This window comes from Anoplophora glabripennis, unplaced genomic scaffold (genome assembly GCF_000390285.2).
Source record: "Anoplophora glabripennis isolate ALB-LARVAE unplaced genomic scaffold, Agla_2.0 scaffold354, whole genome shotgun sequence".
Classification (NCBI taxonomy): domain Eukaryota; kingdom Metazoa; phylum Arthropoda; class Insecta; order Coleoptera; family Cerambycidae; genus Anoplophora; species Anoplophora glabripennis.
Window position 1 is genome coordinate 364,343 of NW_019416649.1, and position 24,227 is coordinate 388,569.

The 24,227-nt window shown below is 35.5% G+C and overlaps 1 protein-coding gene across 1 annotated transcript; it reads left to right on the plus strand.

Annotated features, from left to right (window-relative positions):
- Positions 1-10,024: 10,024 nt before the first annotated feature.
- Positions 10,025-23,986, plus strand: LOC108906903 (sperm flagellar protein 2-like). Its single transcript, XM_018710339.1, has 6 exons — positions 10,025-12,122; positions 13,850-14,134; positions 14,193-14,576; positions 18,027-18,633; positions 22,023-22,369; positions 22,437-23,986. Exons 1-6 carry the CDS (start codon positions 10,025-10,027, stop codon positions 23,984-23,986), a joined length of 5,271 nt encoding a protein of 1,756 aa, XP_018565855.1.
- The last annotated feature ends 241 nt before the right edge of the window (positions 23,987-24,227 follow it).

Here is a 24,227-nt window from a genome sequence, read left to right on the forward strand (position 1 = left end):
ATATATATACAGGGTGATCAGAAATTTAACAAAATTAATAACGTTGAAGAATAAACTGCTTTTGTTTTTGATAATATAAAAAAATGTTAATAAGAAAAGTTGTTCATAACGGAAAGTTATGTTATAATTACGATTTGTGAATAAAGCGGCTTACTTTGGTATAAACAGAAATGGAAAATATTATATTTTTAATAATTAATATTAAGTAATTCTTGATAAAAAAAATTTGCATATTAATATAAATAGAATTTTAATTGTGAATATACATAATAATGAGAAAATATAAAAAATATGTACGATATACTTATTTTGTCCAAAAAATGTGTAAAGAATTATGTACAAAAGGACGATTTGAGTCTAAATTTTTTTTATGAGAAATAGGTATTCAGTTCACTTCAATTGAAAAAATAGTTGTAGTATAGGTACTTTAATACCTCCAATATAAACAGAAATTCTGTGGAACAGTGTAGTTTAATAAATATGTAAATAAATGAAAGTAATAAAGAAATAAATAGAATAGGTACAGTAGAACAGGAAAAAATTTAAAAATTCATAAAATAAAATTATTTCTTTTTATTAATTTGAGTTTCTATAATATATTCTGGATCCATACATCTTTTTCCCTGTGGAATATTTTTGTATATTATTTCTGGTAGTATACAATTTTTATAAAATTGTTCCAAATTTGTTGCCATTGATTTTTTCCATAATTCTTCATATTTCTTAATTTGTTCTACATAGAGTGGGTTGTTTTCACCACTATAGGTATATTACGAAATAACATATAGACTTCTTCCGGTTCCGTATCTGAAAGTAAGAAAAGAATTTTACCAGATAATATTTGTTATAAACATAGATAATTATACATTTTTACCTATTATGCTTTTGATTTACCATAATGATATATCTAGTCATATATAGGGTGCCACAATAGTGCGATAAAGTTTAGTATAACTGCCTGTAGTAGTGATACGAAAAAAGTTACTTGCTCGGATTCACATTTTATTATTATTTCCATTATTCATTATTTTCAGACCGAATTAAACGTTCAGAAAATCTTGTTTTTGGCCTGAAGATTTTGCCCTATACAACTATAACTGAAAATAATTATAAACTTTGTCACACTATTGGAACAGCCTGTATGTGCATTGCAACGACAATATGTCATATTTATATTACGGCTAAGTAAGCGGAAAGTCCATTGTCGCATATGTAATTTTTATTTTCAAATAATCAAATACAATATACCTACATATTTATTTTTAATATCTATTATTTACTTGAATTTAGTACTAAGTACAACTATGCCTAGCAAATTGTAATACTTACTCTGTTAATGTTTTTTCCTTCATATAAAAAATAGTAAACTCCACAAATAAAATATTTCGCAGCCACAACGCAACAATAAAAGATAACAGCTCAAAGATCCATACAAGAAATAATTACATTCGCACCTACTCTGGTCCGAATCCATATAAGTACTAAAATGTAGAAAATAATATGAAATAAAACTTTTAGTTGGCTGCAAATATTATAAATTTGTATAACCACTTGCCATCCTCCTTTTTTGTAAATATGTACATAATAATATGTAGAAGATAGAAAATAGAAATATTTTCAGAACAAAAAACCGGCGGCCGCAAATTGGAGTTTTTATTATTTTATTACCCCTCTTTTCATATGCGATTATGAGATAGCAAGAGAGTGGGATGGACGTATAGGCCGGACAACTCATTATCGTGCACGTGTGCGTGCACCTGGCATTATCTCGTTTTTTTTAGGTGAGTTTTGCCGGAATTTGAATGAATGAAATAGTCGTACTATTTTTACTATAAATGTATTTCCTGTAGCGACATCTATATGAATATTGTAGTACTTTGTTAGATGAAACGGGACTTCAATTTCCGTTCTTAATAATAATAAATGTTTTATTGTAACGCGTGGTGGTAATAGTTTAAATAACTAGATGGATTACACTTACACAGGGTCTAATGACACTTACAGTGTACGATAATTCGATAAACAAAGACATTTAAATAAAAAATTTAGATAAATTTGAAACGAATACATTGAAGATTAATTTTTCGAGACAAATAAACATCTGAATCTGGTTCGGGCTGAGGCAGTACAGTACAGTATTAGGGGTCATGAAGGCTTGCAAAAAAATGTAATAAAGTTGATGACAGTCCTGGAGACGAAACGTTACATATAAAAATTGATTACGCCATTCAATAGAGGGCAAAAAGTGGCCATGAGAAAGTGTTCTTCTTTTTTCAATATCACCTCAAACAAGGCTGAAATGAAACAAAAACGGATTTTCAAATTTTCGGTTTTTTTCAAATATTTCGAAAACTAATCATGTTAGCCTTGATATTTTAGAGGCATAATGTTGGTCCCCTAATTATGCAACTTTGTCCCCATTTAAGCTAGTTCGTATCTCTTACTGTTTTCGAGATACCTGTAGTGAGAAGCGAATTTGTAACAGCATGTATATGTATACAGGGTGGGCCATATATTAGTGTGAAAAAGTAAAATAACTCCCTTGTTACTCATAATACAGAAAAAAAGTTTATATAAAAGTTATACAGAATCAAACTACAAAATTAATTTGATACATACAGGATGATGAGTAAAAACGGGACACGCCAAATATTACATTTTTTAAATGGAACACCCTGTATATTTTTAAACATGGAAGTATTAAAGTTTTGAAAGGCTTAAAGGTTTAGTGAAAAGTCTTTTTTGAAAGAGTTTTAGTTTTGAGAAGAGTCTCAAGTGTTTGAAAAGTTTTTTTTGAAAGTAAGGTTTCAGAGTTTTAAAAAATTTTTAAAGTTTCGTTAAAGTATGACGAAATGTTTATGAAGATTCGTTTTAAAGAGTCACTTAAAGATTTATGTAAAGTTTCATATTAGCGAAGATTGAGTAGCTAAAGATTAATAAGTCACTGCATTTTTGAGTCCCGCATTTGGACAAACTTGGCGGTAACCTGGCAAAGAATTAGATAGACGGTAGACCTTTGGTCTCCAGATTTGTGTCCTTCGAGTCCAATACACCAGAACCACCTGTAGAACCCCACGTATTCGGCAGAACATCCAACAAACCCTTGGACAACACGCGTGAGAAATATATTGGTGAATTTTATATCTGCATTTTTTTATTTTACTTCAAATCCCTACCTACAGAGTTAGGAAACCATTAGGAGGTTATTTTAGCTTTATTTATTGTAGGTTCGCTCCCTTTTTAACATCTTTTAATATTAAAAAAATGTTATTACCAGTTGTGTACCACAATTTCGTTCGAAAAACATTACGGTACAATCCGTACGCACGCCACTGAGTAACTTACAAAGTCAATCTTTTCCTGTTACTAGGGGATTATCAAATTAAGCTAATGCTAAAATTTCGTTCGAAAGTTATTGGAGAAAAACTAATTTTTTGGAAACTTTTTAGCGCCCTGTAGCTTGGAAAATAAAACTTCATGTGAGATGTATTTTTTAAACTAAAAAATCCACCGTTTAATTTATTCACAACCTTTACGTTACACCCAGTATACACGATACGACAGTTTGTACAAATTTATTAAAAATGGGCGGCATGTCTGTCGGGATTTTCTTTTATTTATTTCCCTCAATTTGTTTACTAATTTATCATAGGCACTATTTAAATTTCAATTTTTATAAAGGTTACTTTTAACTTTCCATAGTTCAGGTAAATCGTGATACATCTGTATAAATTCTCGCCAAAATTCTTTATTTCCATTACAACTGTAGATAAAGAAAGCCATTTTATTTATTTTTTAAAACTGCTCGAACATCTCTAGTTGTGACACTATTCGTTTGTTACGTTGTACAACATCTTCAAACATCCACATACACGTTTAAACTTGCGCAACAGCTCCAATCAAGACATACACGATCAAAATGTTTGCACAACGCTCTCTGTTGTGTAAATAGTTTGATTATGAATCAGTGTTGCCAGATGGAAATTTCTGTCAACAGTAGAAATGTAGCCAAAAAAACAGGAGATTTCTTTTTTCAACAGGAGATTTTAATAAATATATTTTTTAATAGAGGAACACATGCACAAAATATAGCAAAATATTATATTTATATAATATATAATTGTAGGAGTTCGTTTAATAGTTTGCAATTACATCGGTACGTCACGTGATTTGACAACTGTCATTTGTCAAAATAAAAAATCCCAGAATCCCGCTGAAGTAAACGAACGAAACGAAACGCCTTGTTAGGCCCAGTTCATATAAACGCGAATTGCGGATTTAAAATTTAAATATGTACATGAACTGCAAGATGAGTAAAAGATCTTGCATGAACTCGACTACAGAAAATATAACAGGACTGAAAATATTAACAAGTGACGAACACAGTGCCGTTAGAGAACAGCGTCCTACTAAAATATTCTTATTCTGAGGAAAATTAGTATAACCAACAGTTTATTTCATAGAGAAACCAGAAGAATAGACATTGAGACTAAAAACAGGAGATCTCATTGTGAAAACAGTAGAACAGGAGAGTGAGAGTGAAAACAGGAGATCTCCTGTTAAAACAGGAGATCTGGTAACACTGTTATGAATTGTTATTATGATTATGAAATATTATTAAATTCGAATGACCGAAAAATTTATGTTTAATTAACTCCTAGGGTTGGTACTACTAAATAGCTTTTCCCAAGCATAACTCACTGCACGCCAGACTACTACTCTACTCTAGAAGCACAGGGTGTTCGGTAGTTTCTCTCTCGAGGATCGCGCTCCCAGTCCCAGATAAGCGTTAATCAACCTATATGTAGATTAATGCCCCCTAGGAGGGAGAGAGCTTAAAAGGAGAGAGATACATTCCTTTTTCCTTTATATCACACCGAGATGATCGCTTCTATTGAGTAACCTCTGCTTTGTGCAGAGGTCTGGACTACAGAAATTGACAAGTTACACAAAGTACAAAGGTCCTTTAGTAGTACAACCACTTGGGTCCAATGACTAATGGACAACCTACAAATAACGTATTGGAAAACTCATTGATTTCTAGTACATTTGTATCAGCGTTGTGTATATTATAGCGACACCTTCGTTTAAATAGAAATATTACTGCTTATCAGTATAGATTTTCGGAAATATCCTCGATTATTTTTTTTTGGAGAAATTTTTTAAAAGTTCAGGGCCAAAGCTAGACAAATTGAATTTAAATGTAAAAAAGCTTGTTCCACTAACAAATATGTATAAATAAAGGTTAAATAAAATATAAATCCTCATTCGTAGCCTAGATATAATACGAAAAAGAGAGAAACGTATGAATCTTTCTAATTCATCTCTGATAATTAATTGGTTTTATAGTCAGTAGCGTCACTAAGAAATTTATAAATAATATGTAACTGTTAAATATAGGTATTAATATGAACTTTCTAGGTATTCTTATTAGCATTTCATTTTGATGCAAGTAAAGGGTGGTTCTTAGTTAAGGGTTGCCCACTAATGAAGAACACTTCAAAAGTTCCGCTTTTCAGCGACCACTAACCAGTGACCATCCCAAGTTTTTTTCTGTTTTCATTATTATTTACTGAACTGACATGTATCTACAAAAAGAATGTAACACATTCATTTCATGCATAATCGCAAAATCCATTTTCTTTATCAAGAGATAAAGATAAGAATCAGTATCACTATCAATTAAATGAACATGAACAACGTGACGACTTTAGCCGATTGCGCTTTCAAAATTGAAGGTTCGGCGCAATATCTAGGAACAATCTCAGTCTGCTATATTTATTGTAGTAAATAAGGCATTCAAAAAAAAATCAGAATATTTTATGTATAAACAAGATTTGGGACGTCAATGCACAACCTCATAACATAATAAAAAACACAGTCCTTTTCAGATTTCCATCGACGAACATATAAGAGGTCTGGTCTGGCTGCCATGAAATGACTTCATAACTTGTATTACATCATACATCATCGAACTATATAACTTTGATCAAGACTGTTTGCCAAATTTAAAATAAACGCTAACTTTGATCAAGACTGTTTGCGCCAAATTTAAAATAAATGCCAGAGTTTATTTTAAAGCAACATTTTTTAGTGCATAAAATGTTTGTGCAGACGTTTGCATCTTCGATGTCCGGATATCTTTGGAAATGCCGACAAAATAGGCCTGTAACTAGTGCATCTACAGATGTTACCCCGAATTTTCAATATCCGCACTTAAAAGTCTAATATATTTTTATTTCAGTGGTCCGTAAATGCAGCCTAATAGGACATCCACAATGGAATGATGAAACAATGTTAGTGATAGTGATTATAAGTGACAAATCGGAGTTATGTTGATTGCCGTGATCATCTTAGTGACTAAATTCGTTGATATCCGTTGATGGTGAGTTGAGCCAGAGATCTCTAGAAATATTTGGTAATTTACGTTATTGTTGTATTGCTCGAATGATAATGGGCCCTAATTACTTTCTTGGGAGAGGAGACCTAGTTTTGAGATCATAACTGCAAATATTAAATGCTAATCGAGATATAAACTTTCGAGTATTTTACCTACATAAATATAAACTAACATTTTCGTTATAGATAGTACACTTTTTATTTCTTTATCGTATCATTATAAGTAGAATTTCATTAGATATGAAAGTACATTTGTTGAAATCAATTAAAAACATTTGTAAAATAAAATAATTATAGTAAAAACACAGAACAGAAACAATGTAATCAAAATATATTTAAATTTAAATATATTAAAAATAGAACTAAAATTCTATTAACATAATTGCATCCATAAATAAATCATTAAGTAATAAATTTACTTATCTTTATTTTATCAAAACTTAAAACTTAAACGAGACGATCAGAAATGCTGCCCTGTTTTGAAAAATGTCCAATATGTTGTCACTGTAACCGAATTGTCATTTTACAGAAATATTGGGTTTTCAATAGGATTCCCTCATACAAAGAAAGCAAGGGCCTGTATTTTAGGATTTTTTTTAAAAGGTAATAAATACTAATAAATAAAATGATTTAAATTATTCATAAACTTTCAAAAAGTTTGGTCGTTAATCTTCACAAAAAAAATTTAATAAATGGAACTTCGTTCTTATCCACTGCCCAAAAGTTGCTTTACTACATACTATTTAGTACATATATTAATATCATAAAAATTTTAGAGAATTATGTTTAATTATTTTCCAAGGTTGGTACAACTAAAAACCTCTTCAGCGCATACATATGGCAACTTGCTTTCCTCGAGAGCCGTGAGATTCATGAACAGCAAATAACGTCTCACCAGAGACGACGAATTCACTCCACGCTTGGAGCGACAAATACACACGGGTTTCCACATGAAAACCGCTAAACGAATTGGAAGGGGGGCCTCCGCTACTGCCATCAGTGCTACCCCGCTCTTCGCATAACTCCAGAGAATTTGACCCAGACGCTAAAAAGTCAAACCACATGGCAACGACGCTGTCATGCTCGGCGTTCTCGAGGACGTGTCGCACTGATATGTTTGCAACTGTCCAAAGAGGTGGTTTTAGTTATACAACCACTGGGGTCCAATGTCTAATGGACAATCTTCAAACAGTTCATTGAGAAACTCGTTGATGTCTAACAGAGGTGTATCAGAGTTGTGTATGTCGTAGCGACATCTTTGTTTGAGTAGAAGAAGCTATATACCATTTGTGTTCTTCTAGCTTAAGCAACATCATGTAGCAAACTGCGTTAAAATTGTACTGTTGATTGAGAATTATGATACTTCAGTTAATACGTTTAAAATCATTGAAAAGGTACATTAAATAATTTAGTCCACAGTATACATACTTTATAACTCGTGAGGGGCATCGTTTTGATGTGTCTACCTCTACCACACTTTTCCTCTACGACTTTTCTCGATTCTTCCGTTTTTCCACTCGGAAAAGTCCAAAAACATGACAATTTCCCGGGGTCTTGAAAAGTCAAGACCTCATCTTTTTTTTAGCTCAAGTTACTGGAAATTTTGTTGCAAATGCCGATTTAAATTTGTCCTACAGAAATTCTTCCGACATTGACGTGTCTACCGGCCGAAACATGCCAAAATGACAGGGTATTGAAAATCAATTACCACATAGGTAATTTTTAGTAAAATTAATTGTAAATAATTAATTCAGTTAAAAAGTATTGTTGCCCGACAAATTTCAAGCCGCGTTTTTTCAGTCCGACAGCTGGAAATCGGAATTTTCACGGGATATGATGATAAATCGATTACCACATGTCGGACAAAAATAACACGATAGAAGTGTTTTTATAAGCAAAAATTGCAATGTCCGACAAAAATATATCCGCAAATCGTCAGTCCGACAAAAAGAAGATGAATAAAATTTCGTAAAAAATATGTGCACATGTATTTATAATTTCTAATAAGGTGGGCTGTACTGTGGACTAATAATTATTTAGGAAACGTATAGCTCCTTGATATAGGTACCTATTATGTAAGAACATCTTCCAATTTCATTGTTTTGTGCTTGTGTTTTAATTGACTACTTTGTAATTAATTATTTTTAAGTTGGATACTAGGTGCAAAGTTACATATATACCTGAACTCTGCTGGGAGTAATATTGGCATGCAATTTTTTCTAAAATACGGTACGAATACAACTATTTATTTATTTGTTTGAATAAATAATGAGATTTCTGGGAAATGATTAGTTTGTCAGATTTTATCTGTTATCGCTACTAGATGGAAACACAGTAGACAAAAAAAGTCGTCATCTGTGTGAAATAAAAGGAACGTTGTTAAATAATTAGGTTAGATGGCAGCACGAGTACCACCAAGAATATTTAAAAATCGTCTAAAAAAAGTATCAACGAAATACAAATCAGATCGCAAAGAAGCAATGAAAATTGTATATTTTAGCTTTTTTTTTAAACATCCCCAGGCATTTTTATTTAAATTTTCGGCAAAAACTATTACAGACAACAATAATTTGACAACTAACTTGTGTCAAGTTATTTTAATCGTTTTTGGAGTGTTTCTGGTCATGGCTAATTTGATAACAGGTCTGATACGAGAAAAAATGTCCAAAATATCTCTAAAAGTAATAACGGCAACCCTGCTAGCAATGCTTATATGGCTAGGAAATAAATATCAATCTGCATAAGACAGAGTAAAATAATACAGGGTGTTCCATTTAAGTGAACAAAGTTATAGCTGTTTGAAGTTATCAAAATATTAACAGCAAAAATGAAACAACGCTCCTGATTTTTTTCTTAAAAAATTAATGACCCTTAAATTTCACGTAGAATCCGGGAACGCAATAATATATAGGGTGTCCCATTTAAAATAAGAGTGTTAGAGATGTTTTAAAATCTTATGAGCTTTGACCTTCATATGCGCAGAAACATAATTTCGACCGTCGCCTAAATTATTCTACGTCCTAAAAACATTACACCTATTATTCAGTCTGTCTCGAGCTCTAGCGTAAACAAGCCTTTGATCCGATTACAAATATCATAATAAAATGCCCTATTCTTTATTATTTTAATTTAAACATTAAAAATATATATAATGAACGTTCGCCAGTTGACTTTATTAATGCCCGAGCGCCTTAGTTCATTTCTACTTGTAATGATGCACATGGTCTAGTTCTGAGTCAATGTTTTCACAACATGCTTATTAAAAGAATTATGGGGATACGCCACACCTTTCGCGCATTTCGCGGCTCATGAGATATTAAAAGACCTCTAATGTTGACTTCCAGTATAACGGAAGTGTGAATGTATTTGGATATAATTGTTGCACTTGCTACTCCTCTTCATTTTAAAAATAACTACAATTTATAATTTTTCCGGGGCAATTTAAGCACATCGCAAATAAGTAAACGCAGTCAATATAAAACGGACTGAGTCCCGAAAACTTCCCTACGTGGTGATTTCAAATTAACATAGTAGATGTCACCTCCTGCGTTGTTATCGCAAATGCAGAGACAAATTTGACAAGAGAACTGTCATTTTTGGCAGGACTTAAACGCGTGCCTACAAAATGACCGAAATCGTCCAGAAATGGATACAGGACCGTCTTGGCGCTTTGATAGACATGTCTCCGGAAAACTTCGCGAGCACGGCCAAAGACGGTCACCTGCTCGCGACGATCCTAAAAAGTTACGAAATCATCACGCAGGAACAACTAAGTCTGATAGAAAAATCCGATTTTCCAGAAATCTGCCTAGCGAACTTCAAGGAGCACATCCTCATCTGGTTAACCGCCATGGGCATCACCGTGGACGACGAAGAATTGTTCAAAATAGTCAACTCAAAAGGTACGGCAGCCCTGAATCTATTCTACCAGGTCTACTTAGAGATGTGCGGCAACACGAACCTGTACTTCATAACCGAGCAAAGACTGAGGGAAAAGTTGCGACCAAAGGGCAGGTTCACGGTGCACAGAGTGAAAGAAATCGCAAAATCTTCAGGAGAGGATTCGCGCACGCATGTGTTCGACACGCCGTTGAGGGAAGCACAGGATATAGTTCATTGGCAGAAGGACAAGATGCAGATGTTGCACGCGAAGAGTAAGGAAGCCAGAGAGCGGTACTTGCAGTACGTGAGGCTGAACCAATCCCCAAGGCAGAAATTACAAGTTCGACAGGCTTTAAAAGGGAGGTATGAGAACGCAGAGCGTGACGTGGTGGAAAACGTGGATCCGCCGGACGTAACTGCAACGTACGAGGAGCTGGTGAGGGAACAGGATGAGGTGAATAAAGCCTCGAAGTTCACGCCGGACCCTCAACAGACGCGAATGTTGTTGAAGAAGTTCCGCGTCAGACAGAGGGAACATTCAGAGAATCTAATCTTTAAGGCGGAATTGCAGCGGAACGTCTTCACCAATTTATGGGATGTGCTGAAGAGGGACGAAGAGGACCGTCTGAATAAGAACGTGACTGAAATCGTGGTGAAGCAGTCACTGTACGAGAGGCAAATGCATCAAAAGGTGGCAGAGGTTAAGCTCCAGAAGCACGTCATGTTGGAGAACAAACGCGACGAAGCCTTCGCCATATCGAAGCAGCTGGAGACCGACTTCGCGCACAAACTGGTCATGCAGGAAAAAGAATATGACGCCGAAGAGTTGGCGTACTATTTGGAAAAAGAAAGACTCGCCCAGCTCCACAAGAAGTTGTACGCACACAAACTCGAGATGAGGAAGGTAGTCGCTCATAAGATTTGCGCGGAAGCAGTCGAGGACCTCGTCACGATTGCGTACAACGACGCGGAATTTAGGGAGAAAATCGGGGAAGAGCCTCCACGTGGATTGCGAGAATCGTGGAAAAAGATGTTCACCAACGTTATTCCATTAGATAGTTTCGTGACCCCGACGGAAGTAATCTTGAAGAAGCCAGAAGAACGGCCCGAAGAGATAGAAGAGATAATACATCTAGAAATTGAGAGGCAAGATATGATAGACAAACAGGACATGGAGAGTTATCTAGCGTTCGAATGGCCGTGGTCGTTAGAGAACATGGAATTCGAACAAGCCAGCTTAGATGACATGTTTTGCACGTTGAACATTTTGGGGAACATCGTGCATAACTTGCTCGCTGTAAAATATCCCTACCCTCCACTGCCTACCAAACCGGACTTTCCAAACATAAAGATGTGCGCTTGCGTCAACGGTCTCGATACCAGCTGCCTGCCTGGTCTGCAGGAGATTCTGAACCTGAGGAAAATATTGGTGGTTGAAATGCAGGATTGCATCGATTATTGCGTGAACGCGTTTATCGAGGAAACCACAGTGGACGTGGACGACTCAAACAAAGACGCCGTTCGCGACGATACAAAAAAGAAGAAGGGAAAAGATAAAGAAAAGCGGGAGGACGTCCGCAAAGAAAAGAAGCCCAAAAAAGGGGCTAAGATTAAGAGGATAGCCAGTGTGACGGACGAAGGACCTGTCACAGAGAAAATATCTTTTTTAGATAAAATGGTGCAGACGCCTAAATACTATCCTGATCAGGATATACCTTTGACCCATAAAGCGGAACTGGGCAAAGTTGCCAAGGAGGTGTTACAAGCTGGACAACCCTTGACTAGCTTTATTTTAGCGGCCATGTTCGTAGAATATCTTAAATCAAAATCGGACATTGCAGGTACTTGGGTATTATTATTAATTAACTAGCAACCCGCCCCGGCTTCGCACGGGCAAATATAAATAGCCTATGTTACTCCGAGGAGATGTAGCTTTCGGTAAAATTGGTTGAGTAGTTTTTGAGTTAAATCGTAACAAACAAAAAATCAATCATCTTCCATCTAATGCGACCCTAATATTAATTTTAAAATAATTCACGGTATATCTATATACCTAAAGACAACAAACGAACTCAAAACTAAAAATGCAAAACGTTTAAATTTAAAACAATATAGGTAACTACCAACAATGTGAAAACAAAACGAATTAAATTAATGTACCTAAATTCAGGACTATCAATTTTAATTAATAAGTAAGTAGTTAGGTATCTAACTACCTAAAGAAAACAAACACGAAACAAAAATGCGACTATGAAGTTTTAAATGATTCACAATAAGAAAAAAACAAACAAATTATTAAAACTCAATGAAATAAAAGTATATTTGCAACTATCTATGTATGTTCCGACTACCTAAAGACAACAAATACAAAACAAAAATGTGATCTTAAAATATCGAACGCAATTATAACTTTCCAACAACACCCAAAAAGAAAACACAATCGTCAGTCGTCACCTCCATTCGCTCCAAGTCAGTTTATTAAAGGATCACACGCGCGTTATCGTTCGGCTTATTAGCTAAACAGTAGGCAAGACGGAGCGGAGGGAGGGTCAGGCGATCGCATCAAGCGAAGCGGGGAGCTTGAAATTTATTCTCGCGTCCGTAATTTTTTTGCGATTACTCCTAAGATATTCATTTAAATTATATGGTGTAAAAGAGTAAAATAATGTGCATGAAATGCTTAAAGCCTCTAACTTATTTAAAATGATAAGGATCAATACCGTATTTGTGTAAATAGCTTTTACATTACCGCTTTATAATTGCCAATTTTTTAAAGTATTAAAATGGATATAGGTAGTATGTTATCTTTAACATATAGACATATGCCATCGCAGACTTTTCTGTAGGCATATATAAGATACACAATTCCACCATACATTGATACACTACATAAACTTTCAGACGCGCGGCCCGGTCGAATCACGGCGACACGAAATTAATTTCGTTGCGTATTATTTTGATTTTGCTATATCTCCCAAGGTATTCATTTAATTTGCATGGTGTACAGGGAAAAAATAATCTTCATGAAATGCTCAAGCCAACTAACGTATTTAAAATGATAAGGATTAATACCGTATTTGTGTAAATAGCTTTCCAATTACCGCTTTATAATTGCCAATTTTTTTAAGTATTAAAATGGATATAGTATGTTATCCTTAAGAGATAGACATATGCCATCGCGGACTTTTCTGTAGACCTATATAAGATACACAATTCCACCATACTTTATTTTGTTACATCTCAAAGGGTTTAGGCAGCGTTTTCGTTGAAAGCTCCCAGACGGCTTGTTTTTTCCGACGCCTCCAACAAATATCGTTAATGTATACAAAAACTTAACAAATTATATACTAAAACTTTCCCCGAGAACCACTCTATCCATTGGTGAAAACAGCATGAAAATCGGTGCAGTAGTTTTTGAATTTATCGCGAACAGACGCAGTCAGACGCGGCGGAGGACTTTGTTTTATAATATGTAGTGATATTGGTAGTATATTTTTCGAAATTAGTTTAATTATAGTATTAGTGCTTTACGAGTATAGAAACTACAGTTATTCTTGTGGGTTGTAAGGTTGGGTGTTGATAAATTTTCCCAAGACCTACGAAGAGGCTGCCGTGCTAGAAGAGAACCTAACAGGATTACCTGTGCCTAGATTGACAGACGAAGACATGGACGCTTGCCAAAGCCTCTTGGAGATGGCAGAGTTGGAGGAGAGGCCTTCCAAACATAAAGAAGCAAGCGAGCTCGACGCTTGCCGCCGCTCTAAGGTCCTGCCGCAGCCTAATCCTCCCAAGGATCCAGATTTCTACGACACCGCACTGACAGCCTACATTAAAGTTATAAAAAAGGACCCAAGTACTAAGTGACCAAACAAAAGCTAGGACTTTTATTAATAGAGTTTCTCTCCCGACAGATGATAAGCAAGGTCAATGTAACCCGTTTCTGGAGGATTTGGAGGAGAACCAGGATCCCCTCGAGAAGTTCTACGCCGATTTGGGTTGCAACTACCATTTCTATTACAACATAACCGACTACAGTTCCATCAAGTCCTTGGCCAAGCTTATAATCGGGGATTTCAGTTTGCCAATGAGGAGTTCTGTGGAGATATTCGGCGAGGCCATCAATTACCTCAACGCTGACAAGAGTCGCACGGGTATGAATACTACTGCCACCAAGAGAGGCGAGAAGAAGCAGAAGCCGAAAGAGAAGAAAGCGAAGCGGAAGCAAGAGGAAGGGACGACGACGAAGACGAGTACCGAGAAGAAAAGTAAATCCGGCAAATCGGACGCCAAAGGAGGTATTTTGATAGGTTTTTGTGCGGGGTGTCTCGTTGACGTTGCGTTTCCGACACAGCTAAATCGGGTAAACATAAAAATGTTAAAATTTGTACAGAACTGTGTCTTAAGAACATGGAAAAGTATATGTTACTATTAGACTAAGCAAATTAAATTTTTACTCGAAAAAAGTCCTATCTGCGAGATTATTGTAAAATTGTCTAAAGGAACATAATACAAGACATCTCTCATCTCGTGAGTCAAAAACTTTTATTAGCTAACTTTTCTATTTAAACAAATAAGCGAGGAAAACAGTTTTTTCACTTTGCAGGGAAAACCATCAATTTTAGCGAAAAGTGACTCTCAGACAGCTTATAGGGAGTAAAATTGTCTTCAAAATGAAACTTGTTAAATTAAAATCGGTTAATAAACAGAAAAGTTATTGCAAAATAACAAGAAAAGTGCCCATTTTTTAATTTGTTTATAACTATCGCATTTATTGTTAAAATTTTATAAAACCTATGACAAGTTGAGGGTTTTGTCATACTTCAAAAGTTTGCCAAAAGTGGGCGCTGTAGGTGCAATAGTTTTCGCACAATTCTATTTGTTTTTATCGGAGGCTCCAAAAGTTATGAACTTTAAGCCTCTGTACAGGCGTTCATTTTCAACCAGACATGATTCTGAAAGCGTCATTGTAATCTTAAAGACGTAATTAAGCGACCTATTAAAAAATATCACCGTTTTTTTGACATTAACATTCTCAAACTGTGCATTAAAAAACCGTGCGTTTTTCGCTTATAAACAATTTGAATAACATTGTTGCTATTTATGCTATCTCACCGAAAATAGATGCAATGGATAGCTGGCAAAAAAATACAGTTTTAAAATAAAAAAAGTACCCTCTACGACCAACAGGAGCCAAGATAAGATTTTTTTTTTAAATCGTAGCGCAATTGTTTATAAATATTAATACTTGAATTTTTCGCAAAATACAGTTTACGACGTAAACTACGATTTCTCGTGAATTGCATTGAAAAATGTGGAAAATTAACGACTCACGAGCCCTTTAAAGAGAAGGTACTCGCTAAGTAAACTGTCCGTAGGCCGGCGGCGTGGTGGTGGGGGAAGCCCGTCCGAGCGGTCGCGCGCGCGAGAAAAGTGAGAAAGAGAAAGAGAAGTTCAAATTGATGCGCGCTGTAAATTTTGCAATGTCTCGGCTTCTATTCATCATAGGAACTTATTATTTTTTTAAACTGGGGTAGCCCGACGAAAAAATAACAATGGGCATATTTACGAATTCGTAGAATAGCCCTGAACCCCAGAAAAAATCAGTTATACTTAAATTTTTTTAATTTATAAAAATGTTACAAAAATTATTGTTCAACGAAATATTAATTAAAATTTCAATTTCGGAATTATTTTACTATTATTAAATATATAAATGAAGCTATCGTACATTTAAATAGTTATTTTTTTACATATTAAGGCAAAGTAAACTTGTTTAAATTACGATTAAAATGTAAAATTAAAGTAAAAATTCACAAATTATTTTCAAATTATTGTTAAAAGATAAGAGAAAATAAAAGATAAAAAAGAATAAAAAGCATTTGAATTTATTACAAAATTCTCAAAATTAAAAAATATTAATAAAAATAATGAGGTCGATAAAATTACAATTTTAACTTCTTGAAATTTTAATAGGTATATAAAGTTTTTTGTTATATTTATTTTTATTTTATACAAAAAATTTTTTACAACAATCAAAATTAATTAAAAAAATATTAATCACAACCATTTTCAATAATAGATATAATGCAATATAATACAATTGAAAATATAAAATTTTTTCTATTTTTATGAGAAATATTAATTTGAAAATAATTTATGCATTTTCACTTTAATTTTACATTTAAATCGTAATTAAAAAGCTTACAAAATATTGAAAAAGCAACTTTACTTTTACTTTGCCTTAATATGTGAAAAAATAACTTTTTAAATGAACGATAGCTTCATTTATTTATTTAATAATAGTAAAATAATTCCGAAATTGAAATTTTAATTAATATTTCGTTTAACAATAATTTTTGTGACATTTTTGTAAATTAAAAAAATTTAAGGTTAAAAGATTTTTTCTGGGGTTCAGGGCTATTCTACGAATTCGTAAATATGCCCATTGTTATTTTTTCGTCGAGCTACCCCAGTTTAAAAAAAAAATAAGTTTCTACGATGAATAGAAGCCGAGATATTGCAAAATTTACAGCGCGCACTTCCCCCACCACCACGCCGCCGGCCGCCGGACAGTTTACTTAGCGAGTACCTTCTCTTTAAAGGGCTCGTGAGTCGTTAATTTTCCACATTTTTCAATGCAATTCACGGGAAATCGTAGTTTACGTCGTAAACTTTATTTTGCGAAAAATTCAAGTCTTAATATTTATAAACAATTGCGCTACGATTTTTTAAAAAAAGATTCTTATCTTGGCTCCTGTTGGTCGTAGAGGGCACTTTTTTTATTTTAAAACTGTATTTTTTTGCCAGCTATCCATTGCATCTATTTTCGGTGAGATAGCATAAATAGCAACAATGTTATTCAAATTGTTTATAAGCGAAAAACGCACGGTTTTTTAATGCACAATTTGAGAATGTTAATGTCAAAAAAATGGTGATATTTTTAAATAGGTCGCTTAATTACGTCTTTAAGATTACAATGACGCTTTCAGAATCACGTTTGGTTGAAAATTAACGCCTGTACAGAGGCTTAAAGTTCATAACTTTTGGAGCCTCCGTTATAAACAAATTGAATTGTGCGAAAACTATTGCACCTACAGCGCCCACTTTTGAAGTATGACAAAACCCTCAACTTGTCATAGGTTTTATAAAATTTTAACAATAAATACGAGTTATAAACAAATTTAAAAATGGGCACTTTTCTTGTTTTTTTTGCAACAGCTTTTTTGTTTATTAACCGATTTTAATTTAACAAGTCTCATTTTGTAGATAATTTTACTCCTCACAAGCTGTCTGTGAGTCGCTTTTTCGCTAAAATTGATGATTTCCCTGCAAAGTGAAAAAACTGTTTTCCTCACTTACTTGTTGAAATAGTTAAAAGCTACTTGTTGAAAAGCTAAAGTTGAAATGTTAGCTAATAAAAGTTTTTGACTCACGAGGTGAGAGATGTCTTGTGTTATGTTCCTTTAGACAATTTTACAATAATTTCGCGGATAGGACTTTTTTCGAGTTTCTCTTTTATTTTCACAAATTTTCTTGGTGTATATGGATTTGGTATAAGTACAGCACAATTTAATTATCACAAGACATTAATCGATTAAATCAGTCAATTTAAAAAATCACGAGAGTTACTAATTTTTTACCCTCAAATCTTAATTTGATATTAATATCTTAATTTCAATTTATTAAAGTTTAAAAAATTGAAAAAAAAAGCAATAAAAACAAGATCTACCGGGGTTGTTTTCTAGGGAAAGAGAAAAAAGTCAAGAAAACCAAAGAGATCGTGACCACGCAGGTGGTCATAGTGCACGAAGATAAGTGGACTCAAGCACCCGACTCCGACGAAGAGTCCGAAGAAGAGGTGGAAACGGAAACGACGAACCTGGTGAACCCCGGCGAGAAAGGTTGGACGTACGTCTCTTTGCCCATTCCCGAAAACCTGGCAATCGCCATGGCGACGCTGTGGGAAAATGCCGAGGAGGTGTACCTGGTGGACATGGAACAGGTGTTCTTCATGAAGCGGCTGTTGCTGAACGCCATAACACCGTTTGCCGACGCCTCAAAGCAGCACATGGCGGACTACATGAGCAGGCCCGACGAGAAGCAGAAGTACCTGAGGGAGTTCCAGAAGAGTTACAACGAATTCGAGGACGATTTTAGGAGCGATACAGAGTTTAAGGCAGAGATGCACTGCAGGATCAGCGAGATGAGGGAGAAGCTGACCGAAATCAGCGACTGGAAGATGATAGCGGCGGACCACGAGAGGGTGTTCATCATAGAGAAGAATTGGGCCGCCAAACAATTCATACAGTTCACTAACAACTACGTCTCGGCGTTACAACTGGAATTGGATAGGTAGGAAAGGTTATACACTGCCAAAATTATGGAACAAAATTCAGTTTCCAGTTGAAATTTAAAAAAAACGCCGAAACAGGTCAATTAGTAAATAGAAATTGTCACTTTTCTGCAATATTTTCAATTTTTTTAGCCATGTTTGACAGACCATAACACTACAGATTTTTTTTTTAATAGGACGCTCTATATTTTATAGTATAAATAGCCCTTCTAAAGACGTTCAGCGATATAAGGTTATATAGTTGTTACGATCTCAATTGCAACCGCATAAAAACATTTAACTCATAAATTCTACGGAATCCATAGACGTCCAGAAAAATTTAGCCCTGTCTCGTCTAGATATACTATATTCTGAGCTATATAGTCCGGTCAAATTAGTCATAAAAATAGTGGTCAAATAACGAAAATTCCGACAGAGCTAAATTTTGGTGGAGACCTTGGGTACACCATTAGAAATAAAGTGTCAAAAGTCCCCATTGATTCCATGTGTGGGTAAAAAAGGTATTCGGGGTCAAAAGTAAAAAATTGAGGTTTTTTGGATTTTTTTCGAAAGCGGTAAGTTTTATCAAAAAAGCTCGGATAAAAATTATAGATTTGAAAATTATCTACAAAAATGGACCTTATACTTCTTTTTCCAAGAACCACCATTCCTGAGATATCGCGATTCTAAAAATTGAAGGATCACGTTCTACATGATATGCACATACAGGGTGTCCGGTAAGTACCTCCTAATCTCTCGGGAGTGTATAGGGGAGGTCAAAATAAAACTAGTCCTTCCTATAATTTTTTTTCCTAATGTGCCCCCTAACGGAGTTATGGGGGGTCAAAGGGGTACCTAGAAATTAACGTTTAGGGTTATAACTTTGAAACCACCCTGTATATTTTAATAAAATTTTCGTACGTTGTATTACACATGGAGCTCTACGATTTGATGCTAAAATCAACTTTTTGCTATTATCAGGTGTCCAGAAACGGACTGGCCCTATCACAATTTTTCTCAAAATTTTGACAGAAGTAATTTTATCAAACTGAAAATATTATTATTAGATACTCTGAAGGTTTTTCTTTAAAAATGGTACTCTTTATTTATTTCGAAAAAATGAACGGTTTGCGAGATAAATCGGTTTTGAAAAAAATTGGTAACAAATACAACAACAATTAAAATTTATTTTTTTACAATAAAATCATTCCCGCTAGTGCCAGCCTACAGATTCACCATAAACATTTACTGGTGGTGAATTAAGGGAATGAATAATGCCGTTTCTTGTAAAATCAACATCTATGACCAAAATACATCTACAAATTATTATTGCTCTTGTCTCCATGGAGTTCTTTTCTATTGTTTTCGTTGTTAGACCCTGTTGATTTTAAAGTACTTGTCAAAGGCGCGTGACAGAATAAAAATTCAATTTTATTGTGGTATTCGTTTTAAGCCGTTAGAAATAACATTTAAAAATGGAAGAATATTCCTGTGCAGAATATGCTGATATGCACCTAATTTATGGGGAAGCATTATGCAACTCCGTGGAGGCAAGAAGACTTTATGAGGAAAGGTTTCCGGGTCGACATTTGCCGAGTCCAAAAACTTTTGAAAGAGTTGATCGTAGTTTAAGAGAAACAGGTAAAAAAAAATAGTGAAAAACGTTAGTGAAACTAATTTCTTCCGAATCCTTTATTTAGGAAGCTTTTTGCCACGCCGTGGTGGAGCAGGAGCCCCGAGGAGAGTACGAGACCCTCATGTAGAGGAACAAATATTGGAAGACGTTGCTAATAATCCTTCAAATAGCATAAGGAAGCTTGCGGCGCAAAACAATGTTACAAAATGGGCTGTACATGAAACTCTGAAAGAACAATTGCTTTACCCGTACCACATCCAAAAAGTACATGCTATGTCTCCAGATGATTATCCAAAAAGACTTCAATACGCCAATTGGTTTTTACAGCATCATATTCGGAATCATAATTTTGGTACATCTATTTTGTTCACCGATGAAGCAGGTTTTACAAGAGACGGCATAATTAATTCGCATAATCTACATGTCTGGGATGAAGAAAACCCTCACGCTTTAGTTCAAACTCGCTACCAACAAAGGTTTATGGTGAATGTGTGGGCTGGCATTATCGGGAATCATTTGATTGGTCCATTTATTCTGGAGCAAAGACTTAATGGTGCTCTTTATTTGCAATTTTTAGAGGAAAATCTAAATATTTTGTTAGAAGAAGTGCCCCTTCAAATAAGAACTGAAATGTGGTACATGCATGACGGTGCACCACCCCACTTTGATCGTTTAGTACGTCAACATCTGACGAATGTTTTTGGTGATCGATGGATAGGTCGAGGCGGACCTGTATTATGGCCACCTAGGTCGCCCGACCTAAACCCATTAGACTTTTTTCTGTGGGGTCATTTAAAAAATAACGTTTATTCAACACCCGTAAATAGTAGAGAGGAACTTCTGCTGAGGCTAACACAGAACTGTGACCATCTCCGCAATAATCACGGAATATTATTTCAAGTGCACCGGGAAAACATTCGTAGGATTAGAAAGTGCATTGAAGTACGGGGTGCTCATTTTGAACATCTACCGAAGTAACATTTAGGTACCTTTGTTCATTGTTGAATGTTCTTTGTTGCATGTCTTGTAAGTAAGTTATTTTTCAAATGTTATTTTTAATTGGTCACTACTTGCTCATAAAGTATAGCCAACCCGTTCAAAGATTTCTGGACTTGATAAAGTTAAAGAAATTAAATGCATGAAATAATATGTAAAAAAAATAAATTTTAATTGTTGTTGTATTTGTTACCAATTTTTTTCAAAACCGATTTATCTCGCAAACCGTTCATTTTTTCGAAATAAATAAAGAGTACCATTTTTAAAGAAAAACCTTCAGAGTATCTAATAATAATATTTTCAGTTTGATAAAATTACTTCTGTCAAAATTTTGAGAAAAATTGTGATAGGGCCAGTCCGTTTCTGGACACCTGATAATAGCAAAAAGTTGATTTTAGCATCAAATCGTAGAGCTCCATGTGTAATACAACGTACGAAAATTTTATTAAAATATACAGGGTGGTTTCAAAGTTATAACCCTAAACGTTAATTTCTAGGTACCCCTTTGACCCCCCATAACTCCGTTAGGGGGCACATTAGGAAAAAAAATTATAGGAAGGACTAGTTTTATTTTGACCTCCCCTATACACTCCCGAGAGATTAGGAGGTACTTACCGGACACCCTGTATAGCAGAAAAGTGACAATTTCTATTTACTAATGGACCTGTTTCAGCGATTTTTTAAAATCTGATGTGGGGAAAAAAATATGATTTTTTTTCCATCATTTTGGGACAGTGCATATTATTTTCAACAACTCACACCGAAGTTATTGCTTAGATTTGCGGATACCATGATGTTGTTGGGCGACTATTATACCTCTTTAGTAACGAAAATGCCCAGCAGCGTAGTGATCTTGAAGGAAATCCTACCAAAGTTGGAGTTGGAGCATACCTACACTATAAAGTCGATAAATAGTCTGCTACAGGAGGTCGACGACTCGGAAGAAGTAGTACTGAAGCAGTTCATACAGACCGTCGTCGATAAGTGCTTCACCTTCGTGGAAGCTACTCAGCCTTCGATTAAATTCGCCATGAAGAAAATCAAGGACTTAATCGAGGAAGCGAAGAAGGCAAATGAGAAGTTGAAACTTTTGAACAAACCCATGGATAAAAAAGGCGAGAAACGTAATGAAACTGTCTTTATTAGCTTTATTTTAGATGACAACACACGTTCCTTCTCGTATTTTTTCAGCGAGTAATAAAGGACTCGCTCTGATTGAAGTGCAGCTCGACGAGGAGGTTCTGAAGTTATCCAGTCAGATCATGGAGGAATGGATCTATGCCGTTAAGGGTGAAACCATAAGGGTAAAAATCCGACTGGAGTTGCTGAAGAGGGACCTCATTCTAAATTTGGACGAAGTCTTGGGTAACTTACGACGATTGTTCTACGTGATATACGAGCAGATCCAGGTCTCTTATAGGAAGGAGTTAGACATCATCAACGAAGTCTGCAGAGTGCTGGCGTTGGCGGTGGAGAGAGAAGTGAAGATCCAGGAGGAGCTGATCTTAGACAGAGAAGACTTTTATGTGGATCCAGAGGTAATGCTATTCCCCGACGGTCTACCGCCAGTCAGACCCATTGAAGAGAGCGTCAGAACCGGCATGTTCACGATAAACCAATTGGACAAGCTTGCTGATATCCTGATGGATCTGTCGCCAAGTGGGTGTATGCCGGAGAGAAGTTTCGTGTATTTGCTGCAGGACTTGATAGTCAGCAAGGACGAGCCCATCCTACTTCCCGAACTGTGGCGAAAAATGCAGCCACGCCACATGGACAAAGTCTCAAAGTATTTATTCGACGACGTCGAGTACGTGCAGTGGAAGGATTTCATCATACAAAACCTTATGGTGCCGTTCCCAACGGACGCCCAAATTTTAGAGGTCAGGCAGGCCTTCCGCGCGTTTGACCCCGACTGCACCGAATTAGTCACCGACTACCAGTTCTCGAAGGTGAAATTTTGGTTCGAACCCACAATGGAAGACCGGTACAGGTTGAAACTGATGAGGCGGTTGCTCTTCAAGATGTATCGCGTCAAGACAGACGTCATGAATTACACTGCTCTCTTGTTGGACTTCTGTAAGGACCCCAATCCAGTAGCAGGTCTAGCAAAAGCTTTGACCGTTTCTTTGGGCCAGGCCGTTTGTTGGGAAAAGGATGTTGGAAAACACTTCGAAGAGATGACCAGGAAGAAGAAGCATTACGAGGAACTGCGAAGGCAAAGGATGGAGGAGTTGAAGGGGGGCCAGGAAGTCGTGGAGCCAATCGTCGAAGAGTTCGTGGAGGACCTGTTGGAGCTGTGTAGGAAGAGAGAAGAGGATCTCGATGTGGAGGAAGAGGAAGAGATCATAAGCACAGCAGGGTCCGTCCCAGAGGAGAAAAGTGAATATTTCGATTTCAGCACCAACATAAAAATTGGTATTGAACCCGTTCCCGATCTGGCGTATTTCTTGTCTTTGGACGTGTTGCTGACGGTCGTAATGACGTGCTTGCCGTGGCACTCCAGGGTGCAAAATATCGAGGATAAAAGCTTCTTGGAGGTGACCGAGGACGTTTACTCGCAGTGTAAACACAGAAAGTTCAATTACAAGGTCCTGTCGCACGAATTCTTGAATCATCCTCTTTTCGTGGAACAGCTGAGCAAGACGTGCAAGTTTTCGACGAAGAACCCGGTGCGAGTTGTGAAGGAGGTCTTGGCGGAGAAACAGGAAGAAAAGGGACACCACAAGTCGAAAAGGCGTTGATAAAAATCACTTTTATTTCATATCACAATTCCTTTTACTCATATACAGCAATATACATCCATGTTTAAAATATAAGTTCTTTATTTAATAAATTACTATTGACAATTCAATTTTCGTTTCAATAGAAATATCTTACAAGTACAACGTCTAATAAATAAGAAAATAATAAAAGATGGGCGTAAACGAGCTTAAAAAGGTCTATAAATGTCTTTCTTACACTTATTGTGCTTAAATTAAATAA

Bases quoted from the DNA above. Each gene is read 5' to 3' on its own strand.
- LOC108906903 (XM_018710339.1), top strand. From the start codon at position 10,025: ATGACCGAAATCGTCCAGAAATGGATACAGGACCGTCTTGGCGCTTTG. The intron at 12,123-13,849 runs GTACTTGGGTAT...GTGGGTTGTAAG, and splicing joins ATCAAAATCGGACATTGCAG to GTTGGGTGTTGATAAATTTT. The intron at 18,634-22,022 runs GTAGGAAAGGTT...GTTATTGCTTAG, and splicing joins TTACAACTGGAATTGGATAG to ATTTGCGGATACCATGATGT.